This window comes from Acomys russatus, chromosome 3 (assembly GCF_903995435.1).
Source record: "Acomys russatus chromosome 3, mAcoRus1.1, whole genome shotgun sequence".
Classification (NCBI taxonomy): Eukaryota; Metazoa; Chordata; class Mammalia; order Rodentia; family Muridae; genus Acomys; species Acomys russatus.
Genome location: NC_067139.1, coordinates 68689809 through 68708255, shown reverse-complemented (window position 1 = coordinate 68708255; position 18447 = coordinate 68689809). Strand labels below are relative to the sequence as shown.

Genomic DNA, 18447 nt, shown 5'->3' with positions numbered 1-18447 from the left:
AAAAATAACCCACTGTGTCCAGTTAGTGCTGCTAATATATGAAACTAGAGGCACATGCATTTATTTTAGTATCCCCTCTAATTTCTCTCCCCACTTTACACCCCACGTATCTGTGAGTTCATATGATAGTTGTGTCTGGTTGCTTTTCACTTATCACAGTGTCCCACAGGTTCACATATATGGTTGAAAATGATATGATTTCCTTCTTTACTAGTGCGAAATAGTATTTCATTATACGTGTATAGCATATTTTATTTATTCATCACTTAATTTTGTATTGTTTTTTATGTGTTCATGTCTCTTGGTGGACACAGGTTAATCCCATGTCTGTCATGTATAGCCACAATGAAATGAGTGTGCAGACATCTCTGATATAATGACTGTGTGTGTGTGTGTGTGTGTGTGTATCCACATATTTATTTAGATTTAGTTTTCAGAGAAATTTCTGTACTATTTTCTATAACGGCTGTATTAACTCACATTCTTAAGTCAGAGTACAAATGTTCCTTTATCTCTATGCTCCTCAAGCTTTTATTTTATTTTATTTTATTTTAAAAATGCTTTACGTGTATGGTGCTTTGCCTGCATGTGTGTCTGTGCACCACATGTGTGCTGTGACAACTAGGCTAGAATAGGGTGTTAAGTCCCCTGGAATTGGAGTTCCATATAGTTGTCAGCTGCCATCTGAGTACTGGGAATAGAATTCAGGTCTTCTGCAAGAACAACAAACAACTGCAGAGCCCTCTCTCCAGCCCAGTGGCTCTCAACCTCGCTAATGCTGGGACCCTTTAATACAACATGAGGATGTTGTGGGACCGTCCCACTCATGAAAATATTTCACCGCTACTTTATAACTGTTAATTTGCTATTGTTATGAATCACGACGTAAATATCTGATATGCAAGATATCTGGTATATGGCCCCTTTAAAAGAGTTGTTTGAACCCCCAAAGGGGTCATGACCCACAGGTTGAGAACCACTGCTATAGCCCCTGCCCCCTTCCAACAGGTATGGAGTGATACCCTACAATGGTTTGACTTGGGCTTCTCTGATGATTAATGAGGTTGAATGTGCTCTCTCACAGCTGGCCATCTTTATGTATTCTTTTGAGAGGTTAGGGTTCAAGCCCGTTGCCCATCTTACAGCAGAATTATTTGTCTTCTTGATACTGTGTTCCTTCAGTTCCTTATGTATTTGGGTGCTAACCTAAGGGTTAAGACAAGGTGTATGGTTTGCAGGAATTTTTTCTCCTTTTATAGATTGCCTCTTCATTCTGATTATTAAAAAAAAAAAAATCAGCTATGTATCTAGAACAAGGTAGGCAGTTGAACCTTCAGGGCAACAGCCCCGTGACTGGTGCCCTAATGAGAATTCTGTTGTTTTGTAACATATCGCTTTTTCATGAAACCATTTTATAGTATTACACAATAGATTTATCACTATTTAAAATAAACATTTAAATTTTTTCTCACGTGACCTTGAGTGAAGGAGGAAGGAAGGCTGGCAGCCTTACTGTAGAGAGCTGGGTAATGCAAAGAAATTTTTGCAAGAAGTCAGATATTTCAGTTGTGGGCCTGTTGTGCTTAGTCAGAGACTGGGGCAACCTCAGGGAAGCACAGTCGTGGGCAAACACAAGGTCCTGGAGGCTGGAGGTTTTCCTCAGCGGCATCTGCTGTAGTGGAGTGTAGAGAGCATATGTTCACAGCTACTGTGCTCTGTGTTCTTAGGAATCTCATTCGTGGAGACATATGTCAGAGCTCTGTCATGCAGAACTCTTCATGTGTTCACCTATTGTGTGTGTGTGTGTGTGTGTGTGTGTGTGTGTGTGTGGTGCTCAAGTTGTCCAGTTAACCTGGAATTCTCCATCCTCCTGACTCAACCTACAGAGTGCTAGGATCACAGGCATTTACCACCATGCCCTGCTGATCTTTTACAACTTGGAACTGATCTTTCCCCCTAATCTCAAATGTCTGTGTTCTTTCTTTTCTCTTTCACTGCCCCCCCCATTCCTTCTTGAATTTAGTTTCTTTTTCTCTTAACACTGTGTCAGATTCATCCAACCTACACTGCTAATGTTTCATTTTCAGCTTCCCAATTCAGAAAACACAGGGTCTGCCTTTTACGTTCTAATGAGTCTGTGACATTTCTACCAGCTGTTTTGTTCCTGCATGCACGGGTCTCCAGCTGTTTGGCCTGCTAGATATCACTCACCCAACTGCTAAAGCCAGATGTGGGGCTTTCTATTGCTGTGGCAACCCTGTCACTAAGGAACAGTCATCAATGGAGCCTGCTGTTATTGGCAAACTAAGGGGTCTCCGTGGCTGCATGTAGCCAAGGTTCATTTCTTGCTCCCAATTACAGCATGATGCATTTCACACAGACACCAGGCTCCAGGCTGTTTCATCTTGTAGTGCTACCATTTCCAGCTCCTTCTTTCTAGTCAGTGGATAGGAAAACAAGAGGGCAGAGAAGCCTCGCTGGCACACAGCTGCCTCCGTCCAGGAGCGGCGCAAGTCATTTCCTACAGAGAATGTCACACTGTCCATTGACAGTTTCTGCTGATTTGGACTTCATGAAAGCACACCTCTGTCTCTAGCCTCAGGTGCTGGCTTGGCTGTTCTGTGGCTGCCTGGAGGGGGATGGTTTAAGGGAATTTCTTGGATCTGTGTTCGGGCCACTGTTGCTCTGTTGGGTTGTGTGATGACCGTAGAGCATTCGCTGTGCTCAAGCTCGACTTGCTCGTTCTTTAACTGAAAACTGGTTGTTTCTTCTTCCTCTCTCTGTTCCTTCTTCCACCATGAGGCAGCGAGCAACAAGCATATCCAGTGGCTGCTGGGAGCAGATGGCGAGGTCTGGGTGTGGGTCATGGGTGAAGGCCCTGGAGACAAGCCCTACGAAGAGATCTCTGAGGAGCTGATTGCAGAGAGAGCCCGGCTGCAAGCCCAGAGAGAAGCTGAGGAGCTCTGGTGAGAGGTGCTGGCTGGGAGGGTGCTGGGTGGGGCCTGAGCCTGGATCCCTGGATAGATCTAAGTCATGGGTGGTGGCTGGCTGCGCTGAGTTCTGTAAAGATCTAGTAACCGAGGCATCAGAGTCTTGCATCAGTGGAACTTGTGGGTTCAAGTGTTAGACTCACCAGTCAGCTACCCTGGGACCTCAGTTTTCTCCTGTTGATAAAATGATCTAAATACTTGACACCCCTTCCTGTATGCATGAACTGTGCATTCACCTCAATGGTAAGGACAGCATAGTGTGTGTGTGTCTGTGTGTGTGTGTGTGTGTGTGTGTGTGTGTAGTGCATGTTCATTTACTCATGTGCCTGTGCTTGTCATGTATGCATATGTAAAAGCCAGAGGTCAGGCTTAGATGTCTTTTTCTGTTGCTCTCCACACTATTTTTTGAGCCAGGGTCTCTCATGGAACCTGTAGCTCACTGTTGCAGCTAGACTGGGTGGCCAGTGAGTTTTAGGGATCTTCCCGTTTCTGTCTTCCCAGCATCTGGATTTATATGAGGATGCTAGGGATGTGAGTTCATCTGCTGTGGTCATGTGGCAAGCACTCTACCCAACGGAACCATTTCCACAGGCCCAGCCACTCTGCACAGTTCTCACGAGGATGGCCTTACCAGTACAGCTTCAGCTTGGCTATATGCTGTTCCTCTGAGCACTATTTATACTGTCAGAGTAAAAGGACAGCTGAGCCCTCAGGGAATTTTGGAGTCAGTCTCCTTTTATCAGCAACTTTTAACTTGTTGTTTTGTTTTGTTTTGTTTTTCTTGCTAAACCTGGAAATCCGTGTAATGGTATCCAGTATCCGCCTCCATCAAGCTTGAATGACGTGTCTTAGTTGTAACATTGTAAAAACATGTAAACAAGACTGAAGACTACAATGAATTAAAGATCACGCACCACCCATAACCCAAGCTAACCGTGACGAGTATCTAAGAGACAAAAGGCTATTTTATTTACACCTTGACAAGTCCTATCACTTCAAATCCTAATGCTGTTGAAGATTCGCATATAGTGTTCTCTTACACAGGAAGGCAACTTATTTGTGTTTGCGAAGGACATTTAAGTTGTTTATCATTTTTTAAAGTGAAACTCTGAAGAACATCTACTATATACACCTTTGTTTACTTGAACGGGAAATAGGATTTTTGGTGTCTTCCTTTTTCTTTCTTTCTTTTCTTTTTCTTTCTTTCTTTCTTTCTTTCTTTCTTTCTTTCTTTCTTTCTTTCTTTCAATTTATTCAGATTATATCCCAATTGCTATCCCCTCACTTGTATCTTCCTGTTCCCACCCTCTCTTCTGCTTTCGCCCTATTCCTCTTTCCTAGAACTATGACAGAAGGGGACCTCCTCCCCCACCATATGACCATGGCCTATCAGGTCTCATCCGAATAGCCTGCTCCTCTTCCTCTGTGTGCCTCTGGACCTCTCCACTAAGGGGAAGTGATCAAATTGGGGGTACCAGAGTTTATGTCAGAGGCAGTCCCCACTCTCCACACAACCGTGGAGAAAGAGCTGTCCATTGGCTAGATCTGAACAGGGGGTCTAGGTTTACTGCATGCATTGTCCTTGGTTGGTACAACAGTTTGTTCAAGCCCCGCCCTACGTCTAGACCCACCGGCCTTGATGGTCTCCTTGTGGGGCTCCTGGACCCTCAGGGTCCTTTTATACCCCATTCTTCCACACCACTGTTTTGTTTCTTCCTTTCTAGAGTGAGTCTGCTGGTTTACCCTTCCTGACAGGAGTGTCATCTCTCCCCTCCTTTGCCATCTTGAATTCTGTTGCCCTTTGTGCTTGCTCTTCTGTGTACCAAAGAAAGGCTGCTCCTTGTTTTTACTTGAAGTTGCATGGAGACATCGTCTTCTTGTTTTTTCCCCACTGTTGCTCTCTTGGAAGGAGACAGAAGGAAGCAGAGATCACCAAGAAGTTCCGGGATGCCTTGGCCAATGAGAAAGCCCGGATCCTGGCAGAGAAGTGGAAAGTGGAAATGGAGGACCGCAAGGCTGCCAAAATCCTGGAGGAACGTATACATGAGGAATTCAAGGTGGGCCCAGAGCATAGGGCACCTGGGAGGGGCACCTGCTCTTGCCTCCAAGCTCAGTGTGGCCATGTCTAGTTTAAATCTGTTCTTGGCCTTTGGTCTTGAGTGTGTTATGAGACAGAAATCTGGCATGCTTGAGCAGGAAGGAACTTGATACATCTTGGGCCCATCTTCTTTTTGTTGTATAGATGAGTGAAGTGGGGGCCAGAAAAGGAAAGGAAATTGCCAAAGCCACATATGGTAGGATACAGAGTTAGGAACAGAACATTGGCCTTCTCCATCCTACCCCAGGACTGTTGTGAAATGGAGCACCAGGGACTGTCTTCTGACCAGAATAGCTGGAATTCATGTCCAGCCCTACTAATGACTGCTTTGTGATCCTGAGATTCTTGCCAAACTTCTGAGTTATCACCTTGTTTTGGGTAAAATGGTAATAAGAAAAGACTACTTCAGATTTTTATTTTTTGGGTGGGTGTCAGGGTCTTACTATATAGTCCTGTCTGACCTTGAACTCCCTAGAGATTCATTTCCCTCTGCTTCTCAAGTCCTGGGATTAAAGATCTGTGCCCAAATGCCTGGAAAATCTTTTATTTCTATGAAAATTCACGGAGAGGACATATGTGTTTTTTCTGGCCTAGGAATATCTGGTCACTTGTTATTAATGAAATCTAGAAGAGTTTTGCATTAGTGAGTTTTACTGCTCTCTGCTAGCATGATGGTTGATTCTAACTGTCATCTAGAATTACCTGGGGAAGGGGTCTTCATGAAGAACATCTAAATTCGATGGCCCATGGGCCTGTCTGTGTGGGATTATCTTGATTATGTTAATTGATGTTTGAAGCCACAGCCTAAAAAACAGCAGCAAGTCCCTTGACTTGGACCCTGGACTGTATAAACGAGATGGTGAGCTGAGTGCAACCATTCCCACACTCAGTCTCTCTCTGCTCTTGACTGGATATGACCAGCGGCATCAAGTTCCTGCTGCCTTGACTTCAGTACAACGATGGGCTGCAAACCACAGTTATGAGCCAAAATAACTCTTTTTCTCCTGAGTTGCTTTTGTCAGAGTGTTTTCTCACAGCAATAGAAAGGAAACAGGTAGGGAGCTTAAATCACCTGAAAACAATTTTTTATTATAATATATGTTCAGTACATTTACTTAATAGAAAAAACATAAGTATAAAACAGGAAAAAAAAATCATGTTCAACACTGTACTGTTTTACAAGTTGAATCTTTGAAATCAAACACAGCCAAGGCAAGAAAAGAGAGCTTGGGGCTAGGAATACAGTATGCACAAGGCCCCAGCTTTCATATTCAACATTTGACAGAAGCAAAACATGAAAAAAAAAAAAAAAAAGAATTTTCTTTGTGGTACCTACAGACAGTTGGGAGAGAGAGCTGAGAGTCCTCACAGTGCTGACGGAGATGACTTACAAGAATGGGCTCTCAAGGCCAGGCCAGGGGAGACCCTCCTCTCAGCACTTAGAGAAGTGAGGACGCTAGAAGCAGGAGCAGGCCAGCCTCTACATTATTTTTTAGTAAGAACGTCATCATTTTTCATTTGCAAAATATCTTTGCCTAATAATGTCACCTATTTTTTTTCTACCCTGCAGAACCTTTGAACACTTTAAAAAAAACAAAAAACAAAAAACAAAACTGGGGCTAGAGAGATGGCTCAGAGGTTAAGAGCACTGTCTGTTCTTCCAAAGGTCCTGAGTTCATTCCCAGCAACCACATGGTGGCTCACAACCATCTATACTGCGATCTATGGCCTCTTCTGACATGGAGGCATGCAGGCAGAATATTGTGTACACAAACAAACAAAAGCCAAAACTGTCCATCCCCTCAAATAATAATCCATGGTGATTTTTACTGGGAATGCATTAAGTTGTAGCTGTGTTTTTGGAGAGTGGACATTTGAAAAAATTATATTGAATTTTGGAGTCTTCTTTTGGAATGTGCTGTTTCTCTTGTGATCCAAAGACACTTTTGTCTTTGTTAACTTTTTATTACAAACTTGTAAAAGTCAGTGTTTTCCTAGTTCCAAACAGCCTCAGTAACTTCTCTTAACTATAAGCTTTTCTGGACCTTGGTAAGACTAGTGATTATTCCACACTTTCTTTTTATTAAACCATATACTGAGTATTTTTTCTTTTTTTGGGTGGGGTTACCTCAGTGTACATGTATACATACATACATACATACATATGCATATTTTTTTCCTGATACAGGGTCTCCCTATGTAATCCAGGCTGTAATCTTAAACATGTGCCAGTCTTCCCACACCTACTTCCCAAGCACTGGAATTACAAATGTGTGCGGCCACATGGGCTCAAGCAGTGTTTTTAAATCTATTGCAATTAACATTGGGTTTGGTGTGAATTATAACTTATGAGGAGAGTTTTTTAAGTTTCAAATGAACTAGTAGTCACTGTCTAAGTATTTTATCAACAATTTCAAAGATGAGAAGAGTTGGAGAAAAAAATGAACATCTATATATTTTTCACTTAAATTTGCTAATTAATATTTGCCAAAATTTACTCTTTTTCACACACATATACGTACATATGGATTTATATGCACACGAATGTCTTTCACATGCCTCTGTACATGTCTGTATACATATTTGCACATATACAAACACACAATTATATATGGACTCACGTGTGCATATGCATATATACAGATTGCATAATTATATGTACATTTGTGTATCTTTTTGTCATTGTTTTGCTGAACAATTTAAAAGACAGTTATGTAGATCATGACACTCCAGCCAAGTGTCAGCAAAGTGTTTTTTGAACATTGCCAGGTAATAATTTTAGGCTATAGGAGCCATACCATCCATGTCACACTACACAGTTTGCATTCAAGTATGGTAGTCACTGTCTACAATATGCGTGTGGCTGTGTTCAAGAAGACTTCATTTTTCCTCCAAAGACTTCATTTTTTAAAAATATATTTTATTAATTTATTCATATTACATCTCAATTGTTATCCCATCCCTTGTATCCTCCCATTCCTCCCTCCCTCCCATTTCCCCCTGCTTCCTTCCCCTATGACTGTGACTGAGGGAGACCTCCTTGCCCTGTATATGTTCATAGGGTATCAAGTCTCTTCTTGGTAGCCAGCTATCCTTCCTCTGAGTGCCACCAGGCCTCCCCATCCAGGGGACGTGGTCAAATATGGATCCAGAGGGTCCTAGAAACCTACAAGAAGAACATTATGATAGGCGGATCTGGGCCCAGGGGTCCTGCTCAAACTATGGCACCAGCCAAGGATAATACGTGCAGTAAACTTCAAACCCCTACCCAGATCTAGCCAATGGACAGGACATTCTCCACAGTTGAGTGGAGAGTCAGGTCTGACTTTCACAAATACTTCATTTTTAAAGACAAATGGAGGTTAGAGTTTTCCTGATGGCCTGATAACACTCTAAGTCCTTCTGCGTGCGTATTTTTTGAGTAAGGACACTGCCCTTTAGAATTGGAGCAATTGTTATTAAACCTATCTCTTTCACGTAAGAGTAAAACTCTAGGGCATTTCCTATCTGTCAGGTCCCAGAGAACTTCAGGGCGAATGGCTCACTGTGGTGCCATTTAACATAGCAAGGTGTCCGCTGGCCTCCAGGCTCACTCAGTCCCTGTGGTTCCTCTCAGCTCTTCTCACCCTGCCCATATCCTAAAAGCTTCTCCAGCTCATTGGCCTCTCTTCCCTCAACTTCTCGTTCCTATACAACCCTGGCACTTCATCCTCATGCTGTCTTGGCTCTCCCTAGTTCTCTCTTTCTCTTGCCTCTCTCTCTTGGTCCCCCCCCATGGCCCGGTCCATTCTGTGGGCCATGTTCAGTCTACTGCTTTTTCTTTTCCTGCTCTGGATTCTTCCAGATGCTTCTGGCTCTCCTCTCCCTCCTAGCTACAATAAAAACCTTCTCCTCAACTGTATCTTGGAGTGGTCATGTGTCCTCACTTTATATATCTGGTGCTGAAAACCCCCACTTTTTACACTATCCAATCCAAGTGTGGAGAGAGGTTTATACTGTGAGCTTTACCTATGATTTACCTCTAAGTTGGCCGGGGAAGAAAAGTAATTCTCTTCCTGTATCTCCAGCAGAGAACATCATCGGCTCCATTTTAGTCTCTTCTCTCTGTACATGGGGCTGAGTTTGGGTGCTTGGAGTGAGGTGAGGTAGAGCTGGGTCTTTTCACTTCCCAGGGAGGTCACAGAGGTGTCTTGTTACTGGTAGAGATTCTCTGGTGGATGGTCTCCTTGAGAGCCTCAGTGATGAAAGGGCGATATATTTTGGGATGTTCTGCCAGGTTCTGCCAGTGGCATCAGCAAGGTGATCTGGCCAGGCCTTCAGGCCACCAAAATACTCCCAAAATATAGGTGTCTGGTGTTATTTCCAGAGAAGGTTCTAGTTTTGATGTACATGTCTTTGTTTTAAAATTCAAGTTGTCGAATATGCATGTTTGAACTTTAATACAGGCAAGCACCTTGATTTAGTTTGGTTTCACTTTGAAAAGCCTCAGAAATTTGAGATAATAAAAGAGGGTCTGCTTCAGGCAGTGGCCTGTCAGGAGTTTCACAACAGGGCTCTAGGTGGTTTGCTCCAGGCTGGAGGGCTCTGTGTGTGTGTGTGTGTGTGTGTGTGTGTGTGTGTGTGTGTGTGTGTGTGTGTTTGTGTGTCCTTTCTTTCACACATTCCTCATTGTGGAGCTCTTTATCCCCGGAAATAGTAAGATATGCTGAAATGCTGTCTCAAAAGGATTTTCTGGTGGATGGAATAGAGCTGGCAGCAAATCCTTTAGCCAATTTTCCTGTTAGAGTGGGGTTATCTGAGTGTGTATTGGGCTTGAAAGACGCTTTGATGTGTGGCATGTACTAGAAACAGTTCTCTGTAACTATTAATTCAAACCCCCCCCCTTTTTTTTTGCAAATATTTGATTGAAGTAATTATTTATTCTGTGACTGTGTGTGGTCACATGCACTCATGTGTTTGAATGCTTGGCCTTAGGGATTGGCACTATTAGGAGGTATGGCCTTGTTGGAGGAAGTGTGTCACTGTGAGTGTGTGTTTGGGGGTCTCCTATGCTCAAACTATGCCCAGTGTGGCCCATAATCCCCTTTTACTACCCATGGATCAAGATGTAGAACTCTCAGCCTCTTCTCCAGGACCATGTCTGCTTACAAACTGCCATGCTTCCTGCCATGATGATAATGGACTAAACCTCTGAAACTGTAAGCCAGCCCCAATGAAATGTTTTCCTTTATAAAAGTTGCTGTGGTCATGGTGTCTTTTCACAGCAATGAATCCCTACTAAGACAGTGACATAGTCACTGGCTCAGGCTAACCTAAAACTTGCTGTGTAACCCAGATGACCTCAAACTCAAAATCCTTCTGCCTTAGTCTTCCTCATCAGCACTGCGATTAAAGCTGTATAGAAACCAAATATTTTTTAAACAAAACACTTAAGTATAAAAAAATAATCTAACTTGGAGATGCAACAAACAGAATTTCCAGTTTTGCTTTGTATTTAAAACATTCCATGGGGCTGGAGAGATGGCTCAGCAGTTAAGAGCACTGACTACTCTTCCAGAGGTCCTGAGTCAATTCCCAGGAACCACTTGGTGGCTCACAACCATTTATAATGAGATCTGGTGCCCTCTTCTGTCCTGCAGGTGTACAGTACATGCAGGCAGAGCACTGTATTCATAAAAACAAACAAACAAACAAACAAACAAAAAAAACCAAAACCCAAAAAACATACCAATATTTCTAAAATTCCTAAAGTCCCACATGTCCATATTATTTCCCTTTATTTTGAAAATAATTTATTTATTTGTATATGTGTGCATTTGCATGAGTTTATGTGCACCATGTGTGCAGATACCTACAGATGTCACAAGGCATCTTAACCCCTGAAACTAGATTTACAGGTAGTTGTGAGCCACCATGTGGCTGCTGGAACTGAACCCAGGTCCTCATAAGAATAGTAAACCCTTTATCCATCTGGGCATGGTGGCACATGCCTTTAATCCTAGTGCTCAGAAGACAGAGGCAAGTGGGTCTCTGCGTGTTCAAGGCCAGTCTGCTATACATAGAGAATTCCAGGACAACCAGGGCTGTGTAGAAAGACCCTGTCTCAAACCAACCAACCAACCAACCAACCAACCAACACATAATGAATGAACAAACAGCCTCTTTAATCCCTAGGGCAGCTGGGATATTCTGTCCCTGTCCCTTTCCAGGACAGCCTACAGGAGACCCAAGTTTCTATTTATACTGCTTGCTGTGCTCATTTTTGGGAGCTGCTTACAAATAGTCCTATACCCGAGGTCATGCTGTGGAAGGTATTAAAGCAGCTAGTCTACCCAGGGACTGAGCTCTGCTAAGGGACTGACCTGAGCTGATACTGTGTGGTATGGAAGAGCCATCTAGCCAAGCCTTGCCTGAATTAATAACCTACAGGAGCCCAAGTGAATGAAATGGTGGTTGTGTTAAACAGTTTTTTTTTTCTATTAGTTGGTTTTGTAGCAGCAGACTGTGAGCAAAAGCAATGTCTTGATATGTAGGGGGCATGATTGGGTTAATTTAAGGATGCTGGTGACAGTATAATTATAGTATAGCTTCAGGAAAAGAGGGCAGGAGAATTTTGCAGTAGTTAAAATGTGAAGTTGAGATAGACTGACTGTTGGCAGAAGAGAAAGGTTGGGCACCAGGAAGCATTTGGTGGTGGCTGAATTAGCAGGGTGTGGTGAAATAGGAACGAGAAGAAGCAAAGAACAAGGACTTACTTGCCACAGGCTGAGGGAGGGGTAGGTGGTAGCATCTTCCTACAGTATAAGCTGCACCCAGGTGTGGACTTGGAGGGGAACAAACACACTTGGGTCAGCCATGTAGAGGTTTTAGTTCTGGGGAAGAGAGAGTTGGGGTCGATGGAGGCTAAAGAAAAGAGAATCTGAGAAGCCAGTGGTTGAGGGGATTAGGATGGGGTTTGCTTGGGATGGTGAGCCTTGAGGGTGTAGGCAGTGTCTTCTAATTCTCTATGTTGTTGAAAAGATAATGCTGAAATTTTGCTTTAAAAATGGGGGGGAAAAGTAAACTGTAGTCTTTGTGTGGGGTTGCAATGGAAGACCAACAAAACGTATAGTGCAAATTGGTGATCTATTTTTAAAAACCTTTCTCCTTTAGCTGTAGCTTAATAGTAGAACACTTGCCCAGCATTCCCATAATCTGGCTGTCAAATCCTAGTACCTGGCAACAAACAAACAAACAAAAGCCGCCCCCCCCCACACAAACAAACAAAAAAACCCCAAAACCAAAAAACCAAAAAACCAAATAAACAAAAAAACCCAACAACATTTCTTGGGTGCTGGAAAGATGACTGAGTGTTTAAAACTACTGATTGCTCTTCTGGAGGCCCTGAATTTGATTGGCTGCACTCACATGGAGGCTAACAATGGTCTGTAACTCCAGTTCTAGAAGATCTTCTGACCTCTGTGGATGCTGCCATGCATGTGGCACACCAACATACATGCAGGCAAAACAACTACACACATATGAGCAAATATAAGGGGCGGGAGGAGGCACAATAAAACATAAACAAAAGCAAAAAACATACTCATCCGGTGTCTTGTGGGCTGATGCCATTAGAATGCAACGGATGTGCGCATAAAAATATTTCTTTAAAAAGAAGATTCTGGGTCACATACCGTTTGTGCCCTGCTACTCCCTTCTTATTTCTATGGCCACTTTTGCTTCTGTTCAAGATCACAAAGCAAGGCATACTGAGAATTGTGCTTTCTTCCTTGGTCTCTTCATATTCCTTTTCAACTTCCAAGTCCCTTGCCATTCCCCCTAACCTTATCCCATTTCCCTGATTGGAGGCCTCCCTGTTTTTCTTCCCCTTCCGTTTTAGGTTAGAGTTCATTTTAGTGACTGAATGACATTCTTATCAACCATCACGATCTTGGCCCCAAGAAGATCATAAATAGTGGTCAAAATGGCCATTTCTCATTTTTCCCTCCTCTTGAAAATTGTGGCCTCGGGCCTAGAGATGTGGTTCCGTGATTAAAAACACTGCCTGCAGCTGGGCGGTGGTGGCACATACCTTTAATCCCAGCCCATGGCACGAGGCAGGCTGATCTCTGAGTGTGAGGCCATCCTGGTCTACAGAACAAGTTCCAGGACAGCTAGGGATATACGGAGAAACCCTGTCTTCCCTCCCCCGCCCCCCCCCAAAAAAAAGAACACTGGCCGCTCTTCCAGAGAACTGAAGTTTGATTTCTAGCACATATTCTATGGCTAACACGCATCTGTAACTCCAACTCAAAGGAATCCAATGCTCTCTTCTGGCTTCCTCAGGCACTGAACACAAGTGATACAAAGACATATGAAACACTCTCATACATAAAATAAAAATAAATAAAAGAGTAAAAACCTGGTAGGCTCTCTACAAGGATGTCATGGACAGGACAACATGACTGGCTCACCTTTTCCCTCTCAGGGATCATACAAATCCCTGTTATCTTTTTGTTTTTTGTTTTTGTTTTCGAGACAGGGTTTCTCTGTGTAGCCTTGGCTATCCTGGAGTTGCTTTGTAGATCAGGCTGGCCTCGAACTGACAGTGATCCACCTGCCTCTGCCTCCCGAGTGCTATTCCTGGTTTTCTTTAGTATTGATTAATCTACTAGGCATTTAAGGAGCACCTACTGTTTGCTGGGCCCTGCGCTGTGACTTGGAGAGGAAGGAATGAATAACAAGATTCCATCCCTGATGTTCCAGAATATAGTCACTCATGGGGCACAGTGGCATTGTAGGAGCAAGAATATGGTAAAAATGCTGATGCCTTCAAGAAAAAGCATTTGTTTCTATGACATTTTCTATTGGCATTATCTATTGGGAGACGGGGGATTGAATCATCTCAGAGGGGCCTTGAGCAGCCAGCATAGGGCAGTGTCCTTCGTGGGTGGAATCGGAGTATCTGCGCAGCTGCCTTTTGGCTGGGTTGGCCTTTGGCTGCTCAACTTAATGAGGTGAACTTTTCTTTAGTGATCTCTGACTGGCCCAACAGTTCACGTGGTTGCCACAACAATGAGAATGCTTAAGTAATTTTAGCTGTGAGAGCTGAGCCCTTTGAGAGAGCCCTTGAGGAGAAAGATGCAATTTTGTGGATTTGTAGTTACAAACTGTTTTCCTTTGTTGCCCACCCCCCCCTCCCCGGCTTTGTGAAGAGATGTGCCTTTGTTGTAGTAAATGGTCAGTCATTTTCCTTTGAGAGGGGAGTTTGCCGCAGACCACTGGCTCCCTGGGCAGCATCCCACTCAAGAAGAGAAACAGCTGAACAAATGACACTGTTCTTTAACGTTCTGCCTCCGGTCACCCACAGCTGGGTGGCGTAGAAACTTCCCACTGTAATTTCAAGTGGAGAATCAGTTGATTTGTGGCACACCAGTCCTGACCTGTTGCCCCTGCTCCAGAGTGCTGTCTTCTCACTATGGACTCAATTGCCACCTGCCACCTCTGTTCTCCACGCAGCTTCATTTACACCGAAGCCTGAAACTCCCAGAACTTCAACACATGACTGTCTTTAAAGTCAAGGTCTTTACAGAGTCAATTTTAGCTCAAATGCAATCTTTTAGCATTGGTTGGTCCTGAATACAATATGGCTGGCATCCTTCTAAGAAGAATAAATTGGACACAGTGTAAAGCAGGAAGGTGGCCACGTGCGGGCCAAGGAGAAGCTTCAGAGTAAAGCAACCCTGCTGGTCTGTGTTAGGACTTGCTAGCTCTGACAGTCTTGTAGGCTGAGTGACACAGTGACCACTGTCAGAGATTAGGGGACCCAGGGGAAGGGAAAGGAAATATATTAAGTAAGATAGAAAAAGCTCTGTCAGCATTAGTCGAAACCGCTTACTATGCATTAGAGCTGGAGACATGGCTTCCGCTTTTGTGTCAGTCAGGAACCGCCTTAGTGTCAACAATCTATCTAACCGACCCTTCCCATGTCTGTCTCTGAGAGATCTTAGCCAAAAAACTGAGAAGCCACCTGGTGTCTACCTTAACCCCACATATCTCTCATCTTGGATGTCCTGTGTCATCTCTATTTTCTCTCTAGGGTGTCTAGATAGCTGTCCCTCTGTCCTGTGAGGGCTGCTGTTGTCACAATCTCTAGTCACTTCCAGTGACACACCCAGCTGTCTCAGGTAGCTTTTATCTTTGTAACATCTCCGTAGGCCTCATTTCAGGTCACTCCGCTTAGCCTTAAGTGCTTCCTCTTCCTGCTTGTTGACAGTCATCCTCCCTTCTAGTTATTCTCTCTTTTTAAAAAAATTTTAGTTATTATGTATACAATGCTCCACCTGCAGAACAGAAGATGGAACCAGATCTCATTATAGATGGTTGTGCATCATCATGTGGTTGCTGGGGATTGAACTCACTTTATTAGTCTTCTCTAAGACAGCCTCTTAAACAGCTGACTTTCAGGCATACCACTAGGGTCACATCTATCTGTAGGCAGATGCCACCCCCTACAGTTAGTATGCATACTTGAGTTTTGGCCTTAAGGCCCTTAATTTCAGCATTTTATTACTCACAGCAGGCCCCCTGTATGTCAGTAGTGACATGTCAGAGTTCACCTGAAAGAGGGAGTGGGGATTGAAAGTGGGGTACAGAGACATGAGAAATAATGAGTCAAGTCTGGAAATTTCTGATCAAGACTCTCTTTAATGTCGACAAGTAAGACTTTTTTTTGAGTAAGATTTTTTATAGCAAGGTCAATAGGATCTATTCTGACCTCTCTCTCTCTCCAGGTCCTACAAGAAGAACACAGTAGCCTGAGTAGCTCTCTGTAGGATCTTCCTTAATCCTCTGAGTAGCTCTCTGTCAGGACTTCCTTAATCTTCTGGGTGTCTCTCAGTAGGGACTTCCCTATTTCTTTCAAAGGTAAATAGTCCAAGGATAGCCTGGAACACAAAGACCTCCTCTGGCAAAGCTCAGCAACTGGAAGGTCACAGCGTGCAGCCTAAGCATGGGCTTTCTGACACGGCAGAAGTTAGCCACTCAGTAGGCTTCTCAAGCACGTGCACTTTAGAATTCCAACTCTTCCACTCTAACCACAATGAGTAACTTTGGACGCTAACAGGCTGACATGCATCGCACACATGGGCTTTCATGCATGCAGCTCTGATGTCCAAAAACTTCTTCCCCTGCACTCACTTGGCTGTGCTCAGCTTGTGACTTGCATGTCAGACTGCATGCCATCTCCTGTGACAGATCTTCATACCATAGGTCACCACCAGAAGGCAAGCTCTGAGTGAGTGAGGACTCTGTTTCTCATACTTCACCCACAGTAGGCCTGTGAGTCCCACAGATGCTCAGTAAGGGCCTGATGGATGATTTAATAAAGCCACTTTGTTTCTTTAGCCTGTAGTCTCTAATTCATAGAGAATGGGTCTTGATATTTTAGAAGCACACATTTATCCTTGAATTGGAGAGAAGTCCCCAATCAAAACCACTTCAGAAGCAACAGCAACAACAAAATGTCATTAATTTTTTCCATTCAAAAATTTATCTGTATGTGTGTTTTGTCTGCATGTGTGTCTTGTATCATGTGCATATAGTGCCCATGGAAGCCAGAAGAACACATCAGATCCCCTGGAGCTGGAGTTAAAGAGTTTTGTGAGCTGTCATGTAGGTGCTGGGAATTGAACCTCAGCCTTCTGGAAGAGCAGATAATTCTCTTAGCTGCTGGGCCATTTAAAAAAAAAAAAAAAGGATTAAGAATTTATAGTTACCTTGCCTTTATTATTATTCATTAAAATAGTACTTAACCACATGGACCTAAAAACAAAAAAGTGTTGGACCCTCACGCCCAACTCGGGAAGGGGGTTGCCGTGAGAGACCACACGAGGCACAATGCACTGATGCAAAAGCAAAGGTTTATTGCTGACGCACCAGGGTCCCTCAGCACTCGAGAGGCTAAGGACCCCCAGTGACTGTTACAGGCTAGTTTTAAAGGCTAAAACCGCAAAGCAGGTGGGGTTGCTTATCAAGTTAGACCATATGGACATTAGGACATCTGGCGTTGGGAGACCTCTTGTGGGGACTTGGGTGTGGGTCCCTAGGGCGGTTACTGGAAACCGTATGGGACCTCTGATATTTGGGAGCTCGCATGTAGCTATTCTGGGAACTAGGGTGGAACTCCTGAGGCTAGCAGTAACGAGAACTGGGAGAAGCCTCTGGGTAGGCAGGGCAAACAAGTGTCTTACATTTTATAATTTTACAGTTTCTCAAAAGCAAGGAAAGAGATGAGATGAAAAAAATATTCAGACCAGAAAGAAATGGGGAATGAGAAGGGGGAAAGCCTGAATTACCAGGCAGAATGGAGAGAGATGGGTAGGAAAGAAAGACATTAAGTAAAGGCTTGAACCCAGAGCAGTGGGAAGATAGCCAGGGCTGCCTCCAGGTTATATAGGGAAAAGGTGATTAATTGTCTTGCAGGGCATTGTCTTAACTATCAATTAGAGCCACCTAAACCCAGCTTCATAGGCTCTGTTCCAGTAACTGATTCTCTTGTGAACTTGGGAAAAAACAACAACAACAAAAAAACTGTATTTGTCAGGAGAAAGTATCTGCTTATCAGGCTGCCTTCTTGGAACTGGAGCTCAGCCACTGGGCTACAGGCTAACTTCACAAAATGAATCCTGGAGTTCTTGGGACATCTGGTCAATCTCATTATCATTAGTGAGCTCTGTTAGAAACACATGTCCATTGTTTGTTTGTTTCCACAATATTAGAATTTATTGAAGAACAATTAAGTGATACGCAATGTCAATTTTGTTCACTTTAGTTCATCAAGTACTAGTATTCCAAATTTATTAAGATCTGAGCCTGCGACCTGGCAGCTCTACTGAGTTAGGCTTGGGTACTCATTCTCAATAGGCCAATTAAATAGACAGTAATTGTGATAAGTAGAGATGGAAAATTTGTCTAATGTGGCCGTACTAGGAAGAGGAACAAATAAGAAACTCCGGCGGAATAGTCCCAATTCTATCCTCAGAGACCTGACATGAGGTTTAGGTTTGAGTAGAGGTTTGGATTTAAGGTGTAGTCTCACCTGCCATCGACCCATCATTGATGGTCTCCACTGCAGTTTCTTTTGCATGATGGTTTGACAGGCTGTCAGAACTGATTGAAGGGAGACCAGTTCCTTGGTGTCGGGCAGCAGACTCCAGCCTTTGTGTGAAATTCCTGAAAATTCCAATTTCCTGGGGACAATTGTTCCAATAGCCAAGAAAAGTGGAGCACAAATGTCCCTGTAGAATACGTTCACTCCTGACAGGAGGCCTGTACTAATTATTTCATTTGGTAGATATGGCCAATAACAACTACTGGTTC

The 18447-nt window shown here is 43.5% G+C and overlaps 1 protein-coding gene across 2 annotated transcripts in view; it reads left to right on the top strand.

Annotated features, from left to right (window-relative positions):
- Sh2d4b (SH2 domain containing 4B) overlaps nucleotides 1–18447 on the top strand; it is a 77922-nt gene that overhangs the window by 21221 nt on the left and 38254 nt on the right. For both annotated transcript variants that reach the window (XM_051143383.1, XM_051143384.1), the window contains 2 exons: nucleotides 2807–2966; nucleotides 4900–5047. In XM_051143383.1, the coding sequence (XP_050999340.1) occupies nucleotides 2807–2966; nucleotides 4900–5047 (308 nt within the window). The remainder of the gene's footprint in view (nucleotides 1–2806; nucleotides 2967–4899; nucleotides 5048–18447) is intronic.